The sequence below is a fragment of the Schistocerca gregaria genome, chromosome 2 (assembly GCF_023897955.1).
Source record: "Schistocerca gregaria isolate iqSchGreg1 chromosome 2, iqSchGreg1.2, whole genome shotgun sequence".
Lineage (NCBI taxonomy): Eukaryota > Metazoa > Arthropoda > Insecta > Orthoptera > Acrididae > Schistocerca > Schistocerca gregaria.
This window is the reverse complement of record NC_064921.1, coordinates 893358982-893380574: the sequence shown is the minus strand read 5'-3', so window position 1 is coordinate 893380574 and position 21593 is coordinate 893358982. Positions and strand designations below refer to the sequence as shown.

Below are 21593 nucleotides of genomic sequence, written 5' to 3'. Positions count from 1 at the left end.
AGAGCTGATCAATCCAGTGTTCGTGATGCAAAACGAGAGCCAGACTTGCAACTAAAATGGATGTTTATTGAGTCGGTGACCGGTTTCGAACTACGGCCATTCTCAAATCAACCATTGTTTGCTAAGTAAAATCTCCGTCCAAATAGTTGTAAACAAAATACGAACATTAGTTGGGATCATTCACATATGCGTATATACCTACTTCATTTACCGCTATTTTGGACGGACAGTTTACTTGGCAAACATTGGTTGGTTTGAGAATGGGCGTAATCCAAAGGCGGTCACCGACTATATAAGCATCCACTTTAGTTGCAACACTGGCTGTCTCTTTTTGCACCACAGTCTAAAAATTAATTGCTGTCCCACTATACCCAGCACGCTGGAGTTACGCAGACCAATGGTTAGCTGTATTTATGGGTGGGTCTAAATAGGGGAACTCCGCTGGCTGCTCTGTTGTTTTCCCTCATCGTGTCAACAATATCCGACTGCGTCAAGACTTCAGTGTCTTCAACGCGGAATCACATGCGATCTTGGAAACGCCAGAACAGTTGAGATGTCCTAAGAGAGTTAAATTTCTCCTCTGTTCCGACGCCTTGAGTGCCCTTCACTCTCTGTAACGTTTGCACCCTGCATATAAAGTAGTCCAGAACATACGCCGCCCTTCTCCACCTACGAAGGCTGGAGAAGGAGTGGTTGCCTGACGGGTGCCAGGGCACAAGGTTATTAGGAGGAGCGAAAGGGTGCATATAGCAGTCAAGAAGGCGTGTAGTGTTAGATACTTCAGTGTCCTATGCCCCTACAACTATCGCCTCGCTGCTGATGTACAGAGTCATGCGTCGGTGGGAAGAAGAGTGGCTGCAACTGACAAGGCAATAAGATGCGTCTAGTGAAGTTCACAACGCGGCCGTGTTCATTTGTGGCCGACAGGAGGATTGATCGTCATTTTAATGAGTTGTAAAGAAACCCATCGCTCACGACGAGTATCAGCTTGTCGCTGTAGTGCGCAGTTGTGTCAGCACTCTTATCGTTTCCCCTTTTCATGTGCATTCGGGATATGCTTAAACTACGGTAGTTACTGTGGTGTGCATACTGTAAGACCTTCAGTACACACACCATCAGATTATTTGACTTGTCGCCCTAACGAAGTAGGCGAGTGTCAGCAATATGTCTCGTGGTCTTATCGTGGCGTTTTTATCTTCTGCCGTTAGGTCAGACGATAGAAATGCCACTTGCACGCTTAGAGTAGCAGATTGACGGTGACCAACTTTAAACAGAACTTGATTAATTTTCGTACACATTTATTAAAATAATAACAAGCATAAAAATTACTTAACTTGGTTCTGGATGCTATTTACAATTGACATTCTGAAGTTCCTTTGTATTGGTACGTTAATCTTATTCTCACATATATCTCTGATACTTGACAAAAGTGTCTATACATTTATCTTGATGGTTATGTACAGGAATATGGTAATCTTATTGGGTGCAGATTGAAACTTGACTATAGACTGGTACAGACAAATGTAGAACTTGTACAGACAAATGCAGACTGACTACTTGGAGGTCTGTACACTCGTTATAATACCTCGCGGGTTCATGTACCACTGCGCAAGTGTGATCCGCAAGGAGAAAAGGTTCTATGTAAGCAGCAATCTCATTAGCTGCGTTATATATTAATACGCGGATCGGCGGAAGCATAATTTGGTTCGTCTCTATGGCAGCGCCATCTCCTAGTGCGGAGACGGACGAGCGCTGCGCCTGCGCTCTTGTGCTTAGTGGGGTGCGCTCTAGTGGGTAAGTTGTGTATGCGGGGTGCGCTCTAGTGGGTAAGTTGTGTATGCGCTGACTAGGCGGAACTATGTACACAACAGTTACCGAATGCGATTCAAGTGCAGTCAGTTTAAAGATGTAGGGATCATTCCTTTTCGAACACCAATAAAACTTATAATATAGTGTGCATTGTTTCACTTTGTGAAAAAAGGTCCTTTTTAACTCAACCTATTCGTACCAGAAAACACTTCATCAAGCTATTTCTTGCTAGTGTTTTCGGACAACTGTATATAATCACTGACCCACATCTGCTGTAAATCACACTCTATAGAGAATCACTGTCCTTTCAAATGTATCTTTATGTATGGAAACTAGGAAAGAGAGACAGTCATCTAGGGAAGGATCAGGCGTATAATGAGGAGCTTAAGGACCTACTGCAGCAAAAACGAATTTTTGACTAGTATGGTGAACCATTATCGTAGTGAAAGAATCAATTTTAGTGACTCGATACTGGCTGCATGTGAAAGACTATCCAAATTCGTTACCTGCCAAATTTGTTGACTGTGAGGGTTATTCTTCCGGACTTTAAAATCGTGATTCCAGCCTTGTTGCCTCAACCCTTCGTGGATTTTTCTCCACATTAATTTACATCTGCTCGATGCCGAACTATTAAATAAAGCTGCTGTCGTGTGTGGCCGCAGTGAAGTTATCAGTTTGGAACAATTTAGACAATGTACTGGGTATTCGTTCGTAAACCAGAGAAGACTTAGGTCTGATAGACTATGAATAAATATCCTGCCTTATCATGGCTGAGTAGACTACACAATTCTCGAGTTGAGAGCATCAATCCCAAGTCCCCATAGACACACGTAAAACAGGCAATCGGAATAATGATTATGTGTTAAATATGTTATCTTCTTTTTGAGAACAGTATGTTGTTGCAACAACCTTGTGATTATTATTTGATTTTTTCAGAGAGATACAATTCTTTTTTCCTAAAACTGACTCGTGAATGACCTCGTTGATAAGAATTATTTCAAAGCTGTTAATAACTTGTCAGTGTGGAAAATAAATAATTTGTGAAGTAATAGCTACCAAGTTAAGATTGTAGTGAGGTTCAGCTTCAAGTAATCCCCATTCAAAATTTTCGCTTTGCCTAAGAGAATCAACCCCAGAAGTGGAGAAAGAAGACTACAACTAATGAATAACAGTTATACAGTCATTAGGTATTAACTATGATAATATTCTGATTTATGCCGCTATGCTAACGTTCTAATCTATGGAGCACAGCAGTTACCTAATTACTACTTCTTTTTCAGGCCCCGAAACATGAGTTTAAGTCGGCTGGGTAGTTCCATGTACAAATCGTACCAGAACCTTTTGCGAAGATACCCTGTCGGAGTACAAGCCGTCCAAACGTCGGTATTTACTGGTGTGGGCGATGTTATTGCTCAGCTATTCGTCGAAAAGAAGGAAATGAAGGATTTTGATGTAATGAGACTTCTACGTTTTGGTGCCATCGGAGGCATTTACATCGTAAGTTAACTAAAAAAGTCATTGCTTTAGAGTGAAAAAGAATATTTCTTTTTGTGTTTGATTTGTAATTTTTATTTTGTATGTTAGTGTTGCACGAGATATGGTCTAGCCTCTGTCTTTCCACGTTAATTGCCTATTGCCACATCATGCAGTAATTAATCGTAACAACTTTCAGGCGTGGATCAAGTGTGTAAGGGGCCCACCCAAAAAACCATCATCGTAGATGCGTTTATATATTTACGTACATCAGTTTCCAAATTTAACAGCAAACCTTAGAGAATAATGTAGCGTGAAAACGAAGAGTCTCTAAAATGGCAAGGAACTCTATAAATTACAAGCTATAATGCAATTCGCCCTTATCACAAATCGAATAATGCCACATTATGCCTTTCTTTTTACGGCTAGCGAACGTGACTCCATTAATCATTCATCACTGTGATTCTTATTAAGCAGGATCGGATATGACCAGGATTTGTTTTCTTAGAAATCAAAGTCAGTTTTGCTAAAGATACATCCTCAATTTATTCACAGGAAACAGAAACTTTAGACATAATTATCAAATTCACTACATAAATAAAACAAGATCGTCGTCATTCCATTCCACACTGAAACCTGTGAATTACACTGTTCTGCACGACACTACAATGCTCTCGCCAGCTGCGTGCAACATGGAGAAGCTAGTGTCACTTGAAGCTTACTGGGAAATGACGTCAAAATGACGCGTCTTCCATAATACTCTATCTGACAACGAAATTCGTTAGCAATTAGCAGATGAAGCACTTAAGAAACGCCGTATTGGATTTTGGCATTTTTACTTGCGTCCTTTGAATATATGCTGTTTCACAACACCAGCACACTGAGGTTCAATCGAAAACGCATCCGTAATGGTACAATTTTGTGTAATAAAATAACGAATAACGTTGTATTGGCGACTCAAGAATTTTCGTATTTGATTGTTTTCATTGTGCAGTATGTTTTTTCATGGAAACGAAAAGTAAAACATTTAATATAGACACGCCATTCTTGGTATGATTTGTTATAATAAAATATCAGTGGTAAAAGGCTTCAGGAGATCATAAGATGAAAGACTTGTCAGAAGTTACATGAGTTCACAATAGTGTGATGGATAGATACGTGGAGTTCGCAGCTAAAAGAACAGGTTCGCATCCTGCTATATTCAAGTATTTTTCATGCACATTCACACACGTAAAATATTCTGACTTTCTTATTAATTTAATAGCAGTATATTCCATAATATTTGATATTATATAATTCAAGAGCACTCTCTCTGAGGAGTGAGTTTGTTAGATTTTATGAATATACAAAGGAATATGGATGAACCTATTGCAAAAATGTACCCAAAATCAACAATATATCTGACAAGGTTTGTGAGTTCACTGCTACACTGAAGAGCCAAAGAAACTGGTACACCTGCCTAATATCATGTAAGGCCCCCGCGAGCATGCAGAAGTACCGCAACACGTGGCAAGGACTCGACTAATGTCTGAAGTAGTGTTGGAGGGAATAGACACCATGAGTCCTGCAGGGCTGTCCATAGATCCGTAAGAGTACGAGAGGATAGAGATCTATTGTGAAGAGCTCATGGCAAGGGCATCCCGGTTGTGCTCAATAATATTTATTTATGGGGAGTTTGATGACCAGCGGAAGTGTTTCAAATCAGAAGAGTGTTCCTGGAGCGACTCTATAGAAATTTTGGACATTTAGGGTGTCGCATTGTCCTGCTGGAATTGCCCAAGTCCGTGGAATGCACAATGGACATGAATGGACGCAGGTGATCAGACAGTATGCTTACGTACGAATCGCCTGTCAGAGTCTAATCTAGACGTATCAGGGGTTCCATATCACTCCAACCGCACATACCTTACACCATTACAGAGCCTGCACCAGCTTCAACAGTCCCCCTGCTGACATGCAGGGTCCATGGATTCATGAGGTTGTCTCCATATCCGTACACGTCTATCTGCTCAATACAATTTGAGACTCGTCAGACCAGGCAACATGTATCCAGTCATCAACAGTCCATTGTCGGTGTTGACGGGCCAAGGAGAGGTGTAAAGCTTTGTGTCGTGCAGTCGTCAAGGGTACACGAGTGGGCCTTCAGCAGCGAAAGCCCATATCGATGATGTTGCATGGAATGGTTCGCATGATGACACTTGCTGATGGTCCAGCATTGAAATCTAAAGCAGTTTGCAAAAGGGTTGCACTTCTGTCACGTTGAACGACTCACTTCAGTCGCCATTGGTCCCGTTCTTGCAGGGTCTTTTTCCGTCTGAGCGATGTCGAAGATTTGATGTTTTACCGGATTCCTGATATCCACAGTACACTCTTGAAATGGTCATATGGGAAAATCCCCAGTTCATCGCTACACCAGAGATGCTGTCTCCCATCACTCGTGCGACGACTATAACACCACTTTCAAAGTCACTTAAATCTTGATAATAGTAGGCAACTGGCGGCCTTGGTGCAATTTTGATATCAAACTGATGTGCAAATTAATTAAATTTATCAATTAATCACCCCCACACCTACTCACCCCTACCCCCCCCCCCCCAAATCACGCTCACCTCCACCCACAAATGACTTCACGTGTTTACTCAGCTGCACATGTGTCCCAACCCCCTCATCCCCCTTCTCCCTACCTACCCTATTGGAGGGAATTTCGAATTTTGGTGAGAATTTCGAATTTTGGCGAGAATTTCTTTGTACAATGGCTGTGCTGACATCTCACCCCGCCCCTCCACCCAGGAATTGGCAGGGAATTAAAATTGGCAGTACTCTTTTCGAGATTCAAAAACTGGTCCTCCTGGACGTAAAGCCTAAGTGTACCCACCTGACACAAAAATTGCCAGAGGCGCTTGGAACTGGTGGGAAATTAAAAATGGCTGTGCCCTTTCCGCGACTTGAACCCTGATTCTACTGGATGGAAAGCCCAAGTGTTTCCCCTAACACATGGAAACTTTCCACATGTGGGAGAGGTAGGTTAGGTTAGTGTAGTTTATTTATTTCGGTCGGAAAACTGACGCAAATCTCCATCCTAATTACATAATTAATCACAAAGATCAGCCCTAATTACACAATCATATACATAGTGCTACACTAGGATGGCATAAAATCGCAATACAACTCAAAAACTGATGATACCATACAACTGATGTTATCCTGCTAGGGAAAAAATTTCCCAATACCACTCGAAACTAGCGATAGACACACTCAAACTATACCTACGTCTCCAGGCTGGCGGGAAAAACGCTGAGGTGTAAGGTACTATCTTTATTCTTTTTGGCAGGAAATAAGTTCAACTAACGAGATGCTGGTGTTGGACAGAGAGGAGTTTAAAAAGTATGTTACCTATTAGCATACAGCATCTATTGTTGTTTGACGTCAGAGTTCGCTACAGATGTCTGCTCAAAAACCAACCTGCAGCCAAGGTAATCGAAGCCAATACATGCTACCACTACTGAAGGAGAAAACATGCGTCACATTTCTAATTACTCTTCGAAATTGTGGTGAAAAAACCAGCACTCGTAATAAACGGGCCATAATGCAGCACGTATACTGGGGAAAATTGTCCTAAAAGACTGCAGAGGATGCAGTAGTTGAACGTGTCGAAACTAGTGGTCCCCTTCCTCCATCCCTTCACCCCTCCCTCCGTACATCCACCTACGGGGGGAGGGGGGGGGGACACAGGCTCCTTCAAATGACCAGCTGCTCGCCAACCGCCCTTTGCTGCCACCCTATGTGGTGGCTTGCCGCACTCTGCTTTCCACCATCTGGCTGCGGCCTTAAGGCGGCAGTCGTAGACAACACAAAAACGAAATTAAGTACCATAACCCCGCCCATCCGTTGAACAGCCCAGATCAGCACTCGGCTTTCCCCCATCTGGCTGCCGCCTTAATGCAACGCTCCTATGCCAACACAGTAGTGTGTATAGTCAACTAAACAATAGGAGATAAAAGGACGGTCATCCCAAGTGCAACTTGTTCATCCAAAATATAGAGACAGAGCCCTTCAAGCCGCCCCCCCCCCCCCCTTGGAAAGTGAGAGGCTGTGACCAGCGACCACCACAGCCGACACGCCCACCTTCCCCCCACCCACTGCAGTCCGCCGTTCGGTGATGGAGAAAAACTGTATTAGACGTCAATGCATCTATAATCAAGCATATATTTAAAAACCTCCCCCCATGAACCATGGACCTTGCCGTTGGTGGGGAGGCTTGCGTGCCTCAGCGATACAGATGGCCGTACCGTAGGTGCAACCACAACGGAGGGGTATCTGTTGAGAGGCCAGACAAACGTGTGGTTCCTGAAGAGGGGCAGCAGCCTTTTCAGTAGTTGCAGGGGCAACAGTCTGGATGATTGACTGATCTGGCCTTGCAATATTAACCAAAACGGCCTTGCTGTGCTGGTACTGCGAACGGCTGAAAGCAAGGGGAAACTACAGCCGTAATTTTTCCCGAGGACATGCAGCTTTACTGTATGATTAAATGATGATGGCATCCTCTTGGGTAAAATATTCCGGAGGTAAAATAGTCCCCCATTCGGATCTCCGGGCGGGGACTACTCAGGAGGATGTCGTTATCAGGAGAAAGAAAACTGGCGTTCTACGGATCGGAGCGTGGAATGTCAGATCCCTTAATCGGGCAGGTAGGTTAGAAAATTTAAAAAGGGAAATGGATAGATTAAAGTTAGATATAGTGGGAATTAGTGAAGTTCGGTGGCAAGAGGAACAAGACTTCTGGTCAGGTGACTACAGGGTTATAAACACAAAATCAAATAGGGGTAATGCAGGAGTAGGTTTAATAATGAATAGGAAAATAGGAATGCGGGTAAGCTACTACAAACAGCATAGTGAACGCATTATTGTGGCCAAGATAGATACGAAGCCCACACCTACTACAGTAGTACAAGTTTATATGCCAACTAGCTCTGCAGATGATGAAGAAATTGAAGAAATGTACGATGAAATAAAAGAAATTATTCAGATAGTGAAGGGAGACGAAAATTTAATAGTAATGGGTGACTGGAATTCGAGTGTAGGAAAAGGGAGAGAAGGAAACATAGTAGGTGAATATGGATTGGGGCTAAGAAATGAAAGAGGAAGCCGCCTAGTAGAATTTTGCACAGAGCACAACTTAATCATAGCTAACACTTGGTTTAAGAATCATAAAAGAAGGTTGTATACGTGGAAGAACCCTGGAGATACTAAAAGGTATCAGATAGATTATATAATGGTAAGACAGAGATTTAGGAACCAGGTTTTAAGTTGTAAGACATTTCCAGGGGCAGATGTGGACTCTGACCACAATCTATTGGTTATGACCTGTAGATTAAAACTGAAGAAACTGCAAAAATGTGGGAAATTAAGGAGATGGGATCTGGATAAACTGAAAGAACCAGAGGTTGTACAGAGTTTCAGAGAGAGCATAAGGGAACAATTGACAGGAATAGGGGAAAGAAATACAGTAGAAGAAGAATGGGTAGCTCTGAGGGATGTAGTAGTGAAGGCAGCAGAGGATAAAGTAGGTACAAAGACGAGGGCTGCTAGAAATCCTTGGGTAACAGAAGAAATATTGAATTTAATTGATGAAAGGAGAAAATATAAAAATGCAGTAAATGAAGCAGGCAAAAAGGAATACAAACGTCTCAAAAATGAGATCGACAGGAAGTGCAAAATGGCTAAACAGGGATGGCTAGAGGACAAATGTAAGGATGTAGAAGCTTATCTCACTAGGGGAAAGATAGATACTGCCTACAGGAAAATTAAAGAGACCTTTGGAGAGAAGAGAACCACGTGTATGAATATCAAGAGCTCAGATGGCAGCCCAGTTCTAAGCAAAGAAGGGAAGGCAGAAAGGTGGAAGGAGTATATAGAAGGTTTATACAAGGGCGATGTACTTCAGGACAATATTATGGAAATAGAAGAGGATGTAGATGAAGACGAAATGGGAGATACGATACTGCGTGAAGAGTTTGACAGAGCACTGAAAGACCTGAGTCGAAACAAGGCCCCCGGAGTAGACAACATTCCATTAGAACTACTGACGGCCTTGGGAGAGCCAGTCATGACAAAACTCTACCAGCTGGTGAGCAAGATGTATGAGACAGGCGAAATGCCCTCAGACTTCAAGAAGAATGTAATAATTCCAATCCCAAAGAAAGCAGGTGCTGACAGATGTGAAAATTACCGAACTATCAGTTTAATAAGCCACGGCTGCAAAATACTAACGCGAATTCTTTACAGACGAATGGAAAAACTGGTAGATGCAGACCTCGGGGAGGATCAGTTTGGATTCCGTCGAAATGTTGGAACACGTGAGGCAATACTGACCTTACGACTTATCTTAGAAGAAAGATTAAGAAAAGGCAAACCTACGTTTCTAGCATTTGTAGACTTAGAGAAAGCTTTTGACAATGTTGACTGGAATACTCTTTTTCAAATTCTAAAGGTGGCAGGGGTAAAATACAGGGAGCGAAAGGCTATTTATAATTTGTACAGAAACCAGATGGCAGTAATAAGAGTCGAGGGGCATGAAAGGGAAGCAGTGGTTGGGAAAGGAGTGAGACAGGGTTGTAGCCTCTCCCCGATGTTATTCAATCTGTATATTGAGCAAGCAGTAAAGGAAACAAAAGAAAAATTTGGAGTAGGTATTAAAATTCTCGGAGTCGAAGTAAAAACTTTGAGGTTCGCCGATGACATTGTAATTCTGTCAGAGACGGCAAAGGACTTGGAAGAGCAGTTGAACGGAATGGACAGTGTCTTGAAAGAAGGATATAAGATGAACATTAACAAAAGCAAAACGAGGATAATGGAATGTAGTCAAATTAAATCGGGTGATGCTGAGGGAATTAGATTAGGAAATGAGACACTTAAAGTAGTAAAGGAGTTTTGCTATTTAGGAAGTAAAATAACTGCTGATGGTCGAAGTAGAGAGGATATAAAATGTAGACTGGCAATGGCAAGGAAAGCGTTTCTGAAGAAGAGAAATTTGTTAACATCGAATATAGATTTATGTATCAGGAAGTCGTTTCTGAAAGTATTTGTTTGGAGTGTAGCCATGTATGGAAGTGAAACATGGACGATAACTAGTTTGGACAAGAAGAGAATAGAAGCTTTCGAAATGTGGTGCTACAGAAGAATACTGAAGATAAGGTGGATAGATCACGTAACTAATGAGGAGGTATTGAATAGGATTGGGGAGAAGAGAAGTTTGTGGCACAACTTGACTAGAAGAAGGGATCGGTTGGTAGGACATGTTTTGAGGCATCAAGGGATCACAAATTTAGCATTGGAGGGCAGCGTGGAGGGTAAAAATCGTAGAGGGAGACCGAGAGATGAGTACACTAAGCAGATTCAGAAGGATTCAGGTTGCAGTAGGTACTGGGAGATGAAGCAGCTTGCACAGGATAGAGTAGCATGGAGAGCTGCATCAAACCAGTCTCAGGACTGAAGACAACAACAACAAACAATATTTAAAAAAAAGCAAAATACATTTGCGACCATAATAAATGTCCTCTTCCCACGAAAATAGGTAAAGTCCATTTTCTTTTGGTTTTATGAGCAAAATCGGTACAGCTTTTACATTCGACTGAAGTCCATCTCATTACTTCGTGACGTTCAGGGAAGTGCACCTCCATCGATCACAAATGATCATCAGAGACATGCCCACCCTGCGTAAAATCATGGAAAAAATTGGACTATTTTGATACGGGAACTACTGATCGCCACAGAATGTCCTCGTTATTTCTAGACCGTCATCGGAGTAAAGAAAAAGCGAGAATTTAAACTCCAAAGGAAAAAAAACTATATTGAGCAAATTCTTAAACAAATTACAGGACCTTAGAGCGTCTCTCGCGTTCAGTGTCTGTGAATAAACTGTCACGCACGTTTGTATTACAAACATTTCAGACAATCTTTCACGCCATTGGTACACATGTCGAATAAAAACACAATCATTTTATGTTTGACAAGCAGCTATAATTCAAGAGAATGTTGCTGTTTTGTACACCATGAGAGGGCCCCTTGTACCAGTGCGATGCTACATCATACTAGCGTTTACGAATCAAATCGTGAGAGCCTGTCTCGCCCTGTGTAGGTGGGAGATTGAAATTTCGTTAAAAGATACCGCCAAAACGGAAAAAACTCAACATTTGTCAATAATCATTCCGCAGTGCCCTAGCCATCTCTTCTACCCGCCAGGCGGCTCGTCACTGATGTCAGTATAATAGGCTGATTAATTAAATTTATCATGAGAGTCACTTCGCATGGCCAATATTTTTTTCAGCAGTCGGATTATGCTCACCAGCTAGGACAGCTGGGAATCCATGGAGGGAACACGACGTTCCTTTTTGAGGAACACTATTGAGAAATGACATTTTAAGCTGACCGCAGTTGGATTCTACACCCCACAACGTACATTTCGCATAATAATTGCGCTATTAAAACACGATCATAACGCCTGTGTTACCGTCACCCTGCATAAAAAGCTGTCTTCAGTCTGCAGGCACACACACGAGTCGCTGATAATGTTACACTTTCAGGTAGAAATGCTGTCTGCGATTTGGAATCAAGTCTATCCATCCTACCACGTACGCAAGTTGTATCTTGTAGAGACATCTTTTAATGGTTACAGCCACTGGTGAATCATATTCGTGCCACTATCGTATCTCGATTCGAGTAACCCTTTTTTCTTTTTGCGAACCTATCTGACCAGGATACCATACACCAAAAACTCCAGCAACTACTCGAAGGTTAATCTCATCTTCCCATCGGAATGGTAGCAGATCTCTCGGTGCTGCGTTTCGAAAAGCACTGCTCCTTCATTTGGCAGTCACGTGCATGATTACTGTTCCGGTTTTGACCATCGCCTGTAGGTGCTGTTCACAACACGCGTGAGGTAGCACAAATAAAAAGAGGTACTGATATGGAAATAGGACAAGTCTGTAGCAATGAGGAACGCTTCCAAACAACTGTATTAAGGCGATGACCTCTACATTTAATTCCATATTCCACAGCGACAAGCAGCAGATATCCAGTGTTCCGTCAAGGTTCCCTTCATCTCAACGCAGTGGTGTCAGTCAAGCGTTATGCGGAAATCAACAGTGTACTCAGTGGACGGTCGGGATTGGAAAGACGCCATTGATATGGAGCGATGAACTGTAATACACACCGCAGTTGATAGCGAGATCAATTTTAGCAATTTTACCCAGAAGTCCCTCCCCCCATGAACCATGGACCTTGCCGTTGGTGGGGAGGCTTGCGTGCCTCAGCGATACAGATAGCCGTACCGTAGGTGCAACCACAACGGAGGGGTATCTGTTGAGAGGCCAGACAAACGCTTGGTTCCTGAAGAGGGGCAGCATCCTTTCAGTAGTTGCAGGGCCAACAGTCTGGATGATTGACTGATCTGGTCTTGTAGCAATAACCATAACGGCCTTGCTGTGCTGGTACTGCGAACGGCTGAAAACAAGGGGAAACTACGGCCGTAATTTTTCCCGAGGGCATGCAGCTTTACTGTATGATTAAATGATGATGGCGTTCTCTTGGGTAAAATATTCCGGAGGTAAAATAGTCCCCCATTCGGATATCCGGGCGGGGACTACTCAAGAGGACGTTGTTATCAGGAGAAAGAAAACTGGCGTTCTACCGATCGGAGCGTGGAATGTCAGATCCCTTAATCGGGCAGGTAGGTTAGGAAATTCAAAAAGGGAAATGGATTGGTTAAAGTTAGATATAGTGGGAATTAGTGAAGTTCGGTGGCAGGAGGAACAAGACTTCTGGTCAGGTGACTACAAGGTTATAAACACAAAATCAAATAGGGGTAATGCAGGAGTAGGTTTAATAATGAAGAGGAAAATAGGAATGCGGGTAAGCTACTACAAACAGCATAGTGAACGCATTATTGTGGCCAAGATAGATACGAAGCCCACACCTACTACAGTAGGACAAGTTTATATGCCAACTAGCTCTGCAGATGACGAAGAAATTGAAGAAATGTATGATCAAATAAAAGAAATTATTCAGATAGTGAAGGGAGATGAAAATTTAATAGTCATGGGTGACTGGAATTCGGTAGTAGGAAAAGGGAGAGAAGAAAACGTAGTAGGTGAATATGGACTTGTGCAAAGAAATGAAAGAGAAAGCCGCCTGGCAGAATTTTTCACAGAGCACAACTTAATCATAGTTAACACTTGGTTCACGAATCCTAAAAGAAGGCTGTATACATGGAAGAAGCCTGGAGATACTAAAAGGTATCAGATAGATTGTATAATGGTAAGACAGAGATTTAGGAACCAGGTTATAAATTGTAAGACATTTCCAGGGGCAGATGTGGACTCTGACCACAATGTATTGGTTATGAACTGTAGATTAAAACTGAGGAAAGTGCAAAAAGGTGGGAATTTAAGGAGATGGGACATGGATAAACTAAAAGAACCAGAGGTTGTACAGAGTTTCAGGGAGAGCATAAGGGAGTAATTGACAGGAATGGGGGAAATAAATACAGTAGCAGAAGAATGGGTAGCTTTGAGGGATGAAGTAGTGAAGGCAGCAGAGGATCAAGTAGGTAAAAAGACGAGGGCTAGTAGAAATCCTTGGATAACAGAAGAACGATTGAATTTAATTGATGAAAGGAGAAAATATAAAAATACAGTAAATGAAGCAGACAAAAAGGAATACAGACGTCTCAAAAATGTGCAAAATGGCTAAGCAGGGATGGCTAGAGGACAAATGTAAGGATGTAGAGGCTTATCTCACCAGGGGTAAAATAGATACTGCCTACAGGAAAATTAAAGAGACCTTTGGAGATAAGAGAACAACTTGTATGAACGTCAAGAGCTCAGATGGAAACCCAGTTCTAAGCAAAGAAGAGAAAGCAGAAAAGCGGAAGGAGTACATAGAGGGTGTATACAAGGGCGATGTACTTGAGGACAGTACTATGGAAATGGAAGAGGATGTAGATGAAGACGAAATGCGAGATAAGATACTGCGTGTAGAGTTTGACAGAGCACTGAAAGACCTGAGTAGAAACAAGGCCCCCGGAGTAGACAACATTCCATTGGAACTACTGACGGCCTTGGGAGAGCCAGTCCTGACAAATTCTTTACAGACGAATGGAAAAACTAGTAGAAGCCGACCTCGGTGAAGATCAGTTTGGATTTCGTAGAAATGTTGGAACACGTAAGGCAATACTGACCCTACGACTTATCTTAGAAGCTAGATTAAGGAAGGGCAAACCTACGTTTATAGCGTTTGTAGACTTAGAGAAAGCTTTTGACAATGTTAACTGGAATACTCTCTTTCAAATTCTGAAGGTGGCAGGGTAAAATATATGGAGCGAAAGGCTATTTACAATTTGTTCAGAAACCAGATGGCAGTTACAAGAGCCGAGGGACATGAAAGGGAAGCAGTGGTTGGGAAGGGAATAAGACAGGGTTGTAGTCTCTCCCCGATGTTGTATATTTAGCAAGCAGTAAAGGAAACAAAAGAAAAATTTGGAGTAGATATTAAAATCCATGGAGAAGAAATAAAAACTTTGAGGTTCGCCGATGACATCGTAATTCTGTCAGAGACAGCCAAAGGACTTGGAAGAGCAGTTGAACGGAATGGATAGTGTCTTGAAAGGAGGATATAAGATGAACATCAACAAAAGCCAAACGAGGATAATGGAATGTAGTCAAATTAAATCGGGTGATGCTGAGGGTACTAGAGTAGGAAATGAGACACTTAAAGTAGTAAAGGAGTTTTGCTATTTTGGAAGTAAAATAACTGATGATGTTTGAAGTAGAGAGGATATAAAATGTAGACTGGCAATGGCAAGGAAAGCGTTTCTGAAGAAGAGAAATTTGTTAACATCGAATATAGATTTAAGTGTCAGGAAGTCTTTTCTGAAAGTATTTGTATGGAGTGTAGCCATGTACGAAAGTGAAATATGGATGATAAATAGTTTAGAAAGGAAGAGAATAGAAGCTTTCGAAATGTGGTGCTACAGAAGAATGCTGCATATTAGATGGGTAGATCACATAACTAATGAGGAAGTGTTGAATAGGGTTGGGGAGAAGAGAAGTTTGTGGCACAACTTGACCAGAAGAAGGGATCGGTTGGTAGGACACGTTCCGAGGCATCAAGGGATCACCAATTTAGTATTGGAGGGCAGCGTAGAGGGTAAAAATCGTAGAGGGATACCAAGAGAGGACTATACTAAGCAGATTCAGAAGGATGTGGGTTGCAGTGGGTTCTGGGAGATTAAGAAGCTTGCACAGGATAGAGTAGCATGGAGAGCTGCATCAAACCTGTCTCAGGACTGAAGACCACAACAACAACAACAACCCAGAAGTCGGAGAGAGCAATATCCACCACATTCTGCAACCTGTTTAGAAACAGAGTGAGCTGAATTAATGCTATAGGAGCGTGTTTTGACCACTCGGTGGAAGTGGCAACATGTTGTCGTAGCTCCGCCACTCGTGTAAGCGTCAAATGAAGCCTGCTCAGCAACACGACAACGTTACGAACAGATAAGGTGGTGTTTCTTTCTGAGAAAATTAGGAAGACTCAACATCGAAGCAGATCCGCGTCCCTTAGGATCCATTCACGTCTGTCACCCAAACATTCTATCATCGTTATTCTGTACCATCCAGCAGAGAAAAATTACGAACTATTAAACTTAAACCATCAAAGCTCTTTAAACTGGATACTTCCTTTCAAGGAGCATTTGACGCGAACCTCTGCTTTGCTCAAAAACTGAAATAGCCTTCTTCATAAGCTCTGTGGTACCAGGTGGGAATTGACAGACACTCGGGTTGGTGTATTCAACAGCAGAGTATTGAGAATCTGCCTGACTTAATTGTCCTTCAATTTGATCTATCTCTTACCTATCTTGTTTCACATTCCATCTTCTGATAACGGACGGCAAGAGTGCGCTTCTCTTCAGTCTGGAACCGCGAGACCGCTACGGTCGCAGGTTCGGATCCTGCCTCGGGCTTGGATGTGTGTGATGTCCTTAGGTTAGTTAGGTTTAAGTAATTCTAAGTTCTAGGGGACTGATGCCCTCAGATGTTAAATGCCATAGTGCTCAGAGCCATTTCAACCATTTGAAGTGCGCCGCTGCTTGAACATCGGAGAGATGTTAATAACCCTGACCTTCCATAATTTAGTGACGCATATTCTGTGGAGCGAAAAAGATTGATATCATTCAGTGCCATCAATGAAAGGAAACGCTGCTGGCAACAAAACTGTCCTCCACGATGTCTCTAACTGCCTTGCTTTCAGGAGAAACTCCCTGGATTTGATTAGTTTCGGGCAATCGGTACTAATTCAAAATCGTATCCAAACGGGCCACGGATGATGTGCAGACCCTCTGCACAAATGGGGGAAATCATCACCATCGGGTGATTGTGGAATAGGACGATAGGCAGTTGCTCATGTTGTACCAAGATGTTTTGCAGTGTGTGTAAGATTTCCTCACAACTACTGGAGTGATAAAATACATGAAAGACCAGAGAACTTTCTCCAGACAGGGTCACTATTGAAAATGTCGGTTAAAAGGAAAGAAAGTGTGCCTTTTGAGGGAATTAAGCGTGTACGAAGTTCGTATTCATTAAAATCAAAGAGAGAACTTTGGATCGGTATGAGAAAAGTGAGCGTATTGTTGACATTCAGCGGGCTTTAGGACTTGAGAACTACTTGTGACAATGTAGAATCAATTAGAAAAACTGCTCAATCATCTGACTTACGTGTGAATAGCGTGACCAAATCTCGGTCGAAGGCAATGGAAAGAAATTGTAAGCCACTGGACTGAACACTACAACCAGCAGCACATGCCTCAGTCTGGAGCTGCTATTCAAGCTGAAGCCAAGAGCTTCTATGCAGATTTAACGAAATAAGAGGGCGATCCAGCAAATTTCGTAGCCTTTCAGGTTGGTTTGTTCGCTTCAAGTACCATTTTGGCTTTCACAACATTAAAATGACAGAAGAGAGCGCTGCGTCAGACGAAGTTGGAGCTGAGGAATTTAAACAGAGGTTTAAAGAAATTGTGACAGAAAATGCTGTCGTCCAAAGTAGGTTTTCAGCCTTGATGAAACGGGCTCATTTTGTAAACAATTTACTTTTTCTTTTGAAGAAAAAACAGCACTTGGATTTATGGCTGCCAAAGACCGATGCACCCTTCCATCCGGAAGAATCCTAGAGCAGTGGTTCCCAATATTTTACCTATGTGGATCAGCTGTTTTATAAAAAGTCTCAGAAGGCCAGTAGCTAGGAAAAAATATAAACAAACACACATACACACACACTCATTTTTAACTGAAGACACTGAAATACCTCGAAAACTACAAATCGAACCAAGGAAAGTTATGATTCCAATTTGTTTGTCTCGGAGGGGGGACATTCAGTGATAACTTTGAAATTTTCGCTAGGAATCCCCTTTTTTCATTGCAGATTACGATTCTACTGCAAAATCTACATACCTTTTGTCTGTAACATTTTCATCGTTTCGCTGCAGATGGCGTTGTGATCGGAGGAATGGAAATGAGTCCACAATCGTAATTTACGACATGCTACTCAATGGCCCTTGAATATCCAATGGCCTGTGGGACCACACATCCATGCTTCGAGGGTAAGACAGGCCATTACTTCATAACGTCCCTGGAAACCCCATCGCAACGTCGTATACCTCCTGCATATCGAATAGGGAACTGCTCTACGCGCCACTGTGGCCGTAGCTCGAGGTGAACGTCACTCTGCTTGTCCAATTATAGTAAGTGTTCAAACGTAGTACCGGCAGCTTCAATACACTTAGTGATCCGCTTCTCAAATGACCATACACAGGACAGAAGTTGGTCTGCAGAAATGCCAGCACAGGCGTTTCTTATGCGATCGAGCATGTCTTCACAGCCTGTGGGCACTTGCTGGTACACCTATATTTTAAATACCCCCACATAAAGAAATCCTGTGAAATCAAATACGGCGCCTAGGACGACAATTAATATGGCCACCTCTGACGATTGGCCGACCAGTGTAAACACTGTCTAGTACCTCCCGTGCTTCAATTATGTAATGCGCTGGGCCACCGTCACGCTCAAATCACAAACGTTATCGAATGCCCAGGTAGTTCATGTACCAAAAACGTTCCATATTTGCGTCTATTCAACGTGCCGTCGATACAGACCAAAGACATTATTTATATAGACTGCAGCGGCGAGTGAAAATTTGTACCAACGTCGAGAATCGAACCGCGGTCTCTTGCTTACTAGGCAGGTGCGCCAGCCACTAAACCACCTTGGCATAGCGGTTCACACAACTGCACGGCTTATACCTGGCACGCCTCCCTCATCGATCCGGATTCTCACTGCCACCCCAGACCACATTAAATCCCCCCTTACACATGAATAGAATTTCCGCGACTCTCCATGTTCTGGAATAGCACCTCAGTACCTGCACCTGGGTTTCAGGCTCGATCACAGCACCGTACGACGTTGATACCAATAAAATCTCTGAAATTGTGTAATATCATTACAGGTCCATGATGCCACACAATACGTTAACCGTTCAAGGACGTTGATGGTCAACTTGCGTAACCTGTAATGCACGTTAAGCCGGTTAACGCTACCATGATTTATGAATGTAGACATCGTAAAATAGCACCTCGGCAAAGAACGTGGGGGTTGTTTGCATTTGTTGACGTGCTCATTCACAAAAAACTACCTGGTTATGGAAATCGGTGCCATGAAGATCTTGATGCAGTGACACACGATGTGGATGATACAACGAGGCAGTGTTGTGACCATACTACCCACGGACATATGGGAGCCGCGGTGTAATTGCCGGGCGCTAATCTTGTGTTGTGTACTATCGCTAGGAGAGCTATTTTATTAGCTTCTCTCTGGAAAACTCTCGGCATACAAAGCAGCAGCGGCTTCAACATTTCTTCTCCTTAAATCAGAACCATTTCAGTTTTTTCTTCTGTGGATGCAACACTCATCGTCCTCTTACACGTCTGTTCTCCAAATGATACGTAGGTATGCAAGCAATAAACACTGCGCAAGTATTGTAATGTTTAGAGCTGCTATCTGTTCTACGTCTGCACGATACTTGAGCTCCGGTCGAAGCGTACTACTGGCTCTTTTAATACGTCGCAGTTCGCTAAGCGGCCATGGTGGCGCTGCGAGTTCGAAGTATTTGAGGAATATAACGTTGTGAATGGGGTTTATAATTAGACGTTATGAAATATTGGCCTGTCCTACTCTTGTAGCATGGAGGTGGGGCCCATGTGCCATTGGATGTTCAAGGGCCATTGAGTAGTACGCCGTAAATTACGATTGTGTACCCATTTTTAGTCCTCAGATTACAGCGCCATCTGTGGAGAAACGAAGTAAATGCCTCAGACGAAACGTATGTAGATTTTGTAGTAGAATCATAATCGTCGATGAAGATATCAAAGTAGCGCTCCTACCCCCCCCCCCCCCCCCCCCCCCCACCCGCCACCCGTGCACGGGGTGGTTTGGCGGGTCGAGTATAGTATCGTTGGATGTCCCCCTCCGAGACAAACAAGTTGGAATTTTTTTTATTCATTGTGTTGTTTTGGAGATATTTTAGTGTCTGTAGTTAAAATGAACTCCCAGCATATAAAGGGCGATTCTCGTGACACCTCTTTTATTTTGTGAACGGTTCCAGTTATCGAAACGAGGTTGTTGTTTCTCGTCAAATGATAGTAGAGTAAGGGGCATGTGCTTTGGTATGTGATGAAGGTTCTTAACTCTTATCGCTCGAGATACAGAAGCAAGTACGGTTTTTAAAAACAAAGGAATCCGAGAATCATTCTAATGCCAAAACGTAATTCGTCCGGAAACGCTCATGCCACGCTACGTCGTTGTATCAAGCCTTTCGTCTGGTTACATGTCTGCAATGCAGAACTAGCAGGAATTGTGTTGTCTATCGGCATGCCATTTCTGCTGCAACATTCCTTGCATGCAGACATGTACACCAGTGAGGTGAATTCAAAAACGTTACTATTATATGGCGATAATGGCACGAGACATATTAACGAGCGAATGTGGGAGAAGCGGGAGGAGTGCCGTTCGCATTTTGCATCGACATAAATTCCACCCTTATCTTCTGTCACTACATCAGGGACTCGGAGGGCATGATTTCAAAAGTAGTATAGAATTTTGTTGGTTTGTTTTGCGTTGCTTAGGACACGACGCTATGTTTTTCCAACGTGTGCTCGTTATCAAAGAAGCAACATTTACGAACCACTGTAATACAAATTTAGGTTACATTCGCTACTGCCCAGCTGAAAATCCACGCTGACTTCGTCGAGTAGAACAACGACCGTGAAGAGTAAACACACGGTGCGGCGTCACAGGAAATTCCATTGCGAGACATTTATTCATGCCAGGGGTGTTAAAGGGAAATACGTATGCACACTTTCTTACGGACATTGTCTTTCTGCAAGAGGTACCACTGAATGAGCAACAATGTTTGTGTTTTCAACACAACGGCTGTCCAGCTCACTCCTCTCATGTTGCAACACAAACACTGAAAAAAAAAAGTTTCCTGGCCTTGGGTAGGACGGAGTGCTGTATACAGTAATGGCCAGGTCTCTTAATTTGACTCCTCTTGATTCCTTTGTGTAACTACGCAAGAGGACATGCGCCGTCGAATCGCAACAGCAGATCATCCATTGTACTTTCATCTGTTTCTTTATCTCTCGAACGACGATTGAAAATGTGCTTGCAGTTGATGGTAAATAATTTGAGCACATACGTATGTAAATTGTAAATCTGTTTCGTTAAGAAAAGTATTTATTTTATCATGACATTTCGTCAGTCATTCTCAATAAACTGTTTATTTAGAGCATACTCCGCCTAATTACAATTTCGAATAGTATTTATGGACGCATTTGCCCGTCCGCAAGTGATTTACTTTAAGAAGCATTTAGGAATCTCCAGACAAAAGCAGGCCATGTGCTACTTTTTTTTCATAACTAATTAAATTAACAAAGTAGTTCCTGTTCTCCCTTGACTAGGTTTTTTTTTACTGATGTGATGTATACGTGACCGACGTTTCTGTTTCGGCTTTGACAAGTAATCATCAATGGGAAGAGTTAAAATGGAAACTGCCTAATGGTTAAAATGGAAAACTGCCTGACGAATCTGTAGTTGTTTGCACAAAAATCTGGAAACGTACACTCATTTGAAATAGTCTTCCTTCATCTGATACGCCATTAGCTAGTATATGCCCCAGTTCCATATACAAAAGTGACAGCTGACACT

General features: G+C 42.6%; 2 protein-coding genes across 9 annotated transcripts in view; one reads left to right on the top strand and one right to left on the bottom strand.

Annotated features, from left to right (window-relative positions):
* LOC126335336 (uncharacterized) overlaps positions 1 to 21593 on the bottom strand; it is a 206969-nt gene that overhangs the window by 161616 nt on the left and 23760 nt on the right. The gene's annotated exons all lie outside the window — the stretch shown is intronic.
* LOC126335337 (protein Mpv17-like) overlaps positions 1 to 21593 on the top strand; it is an 81810-nt gene that overhangs the window by 46957 nt on the left and 13260 nt on the right. For 6 of the 8 annotated variants that reach the window (XM_049998502.1, XM_049998500.1, XM_049998505.1 and 3 more), the window contains exon 2: positions 3090 to 3306. The exons of 1 other annotated variant lie outside the window; for it this stretch is intronic. In XM_049998502.1, coding sequence (XP_049854459.1) covers positions 3100 to 3306 — 207 coding nt within the window. In that variant the 5' untranslated portion in view covers positions 3090 to 3099. Of the gene's footprint in view, positions 1 to 2787; positions 2997 to 3089; positions 3307 to 21593 lie in introns of those variants that run through there. One more of the 8 variants, XM_049998501.1, reaches the window with a different exon arrangement.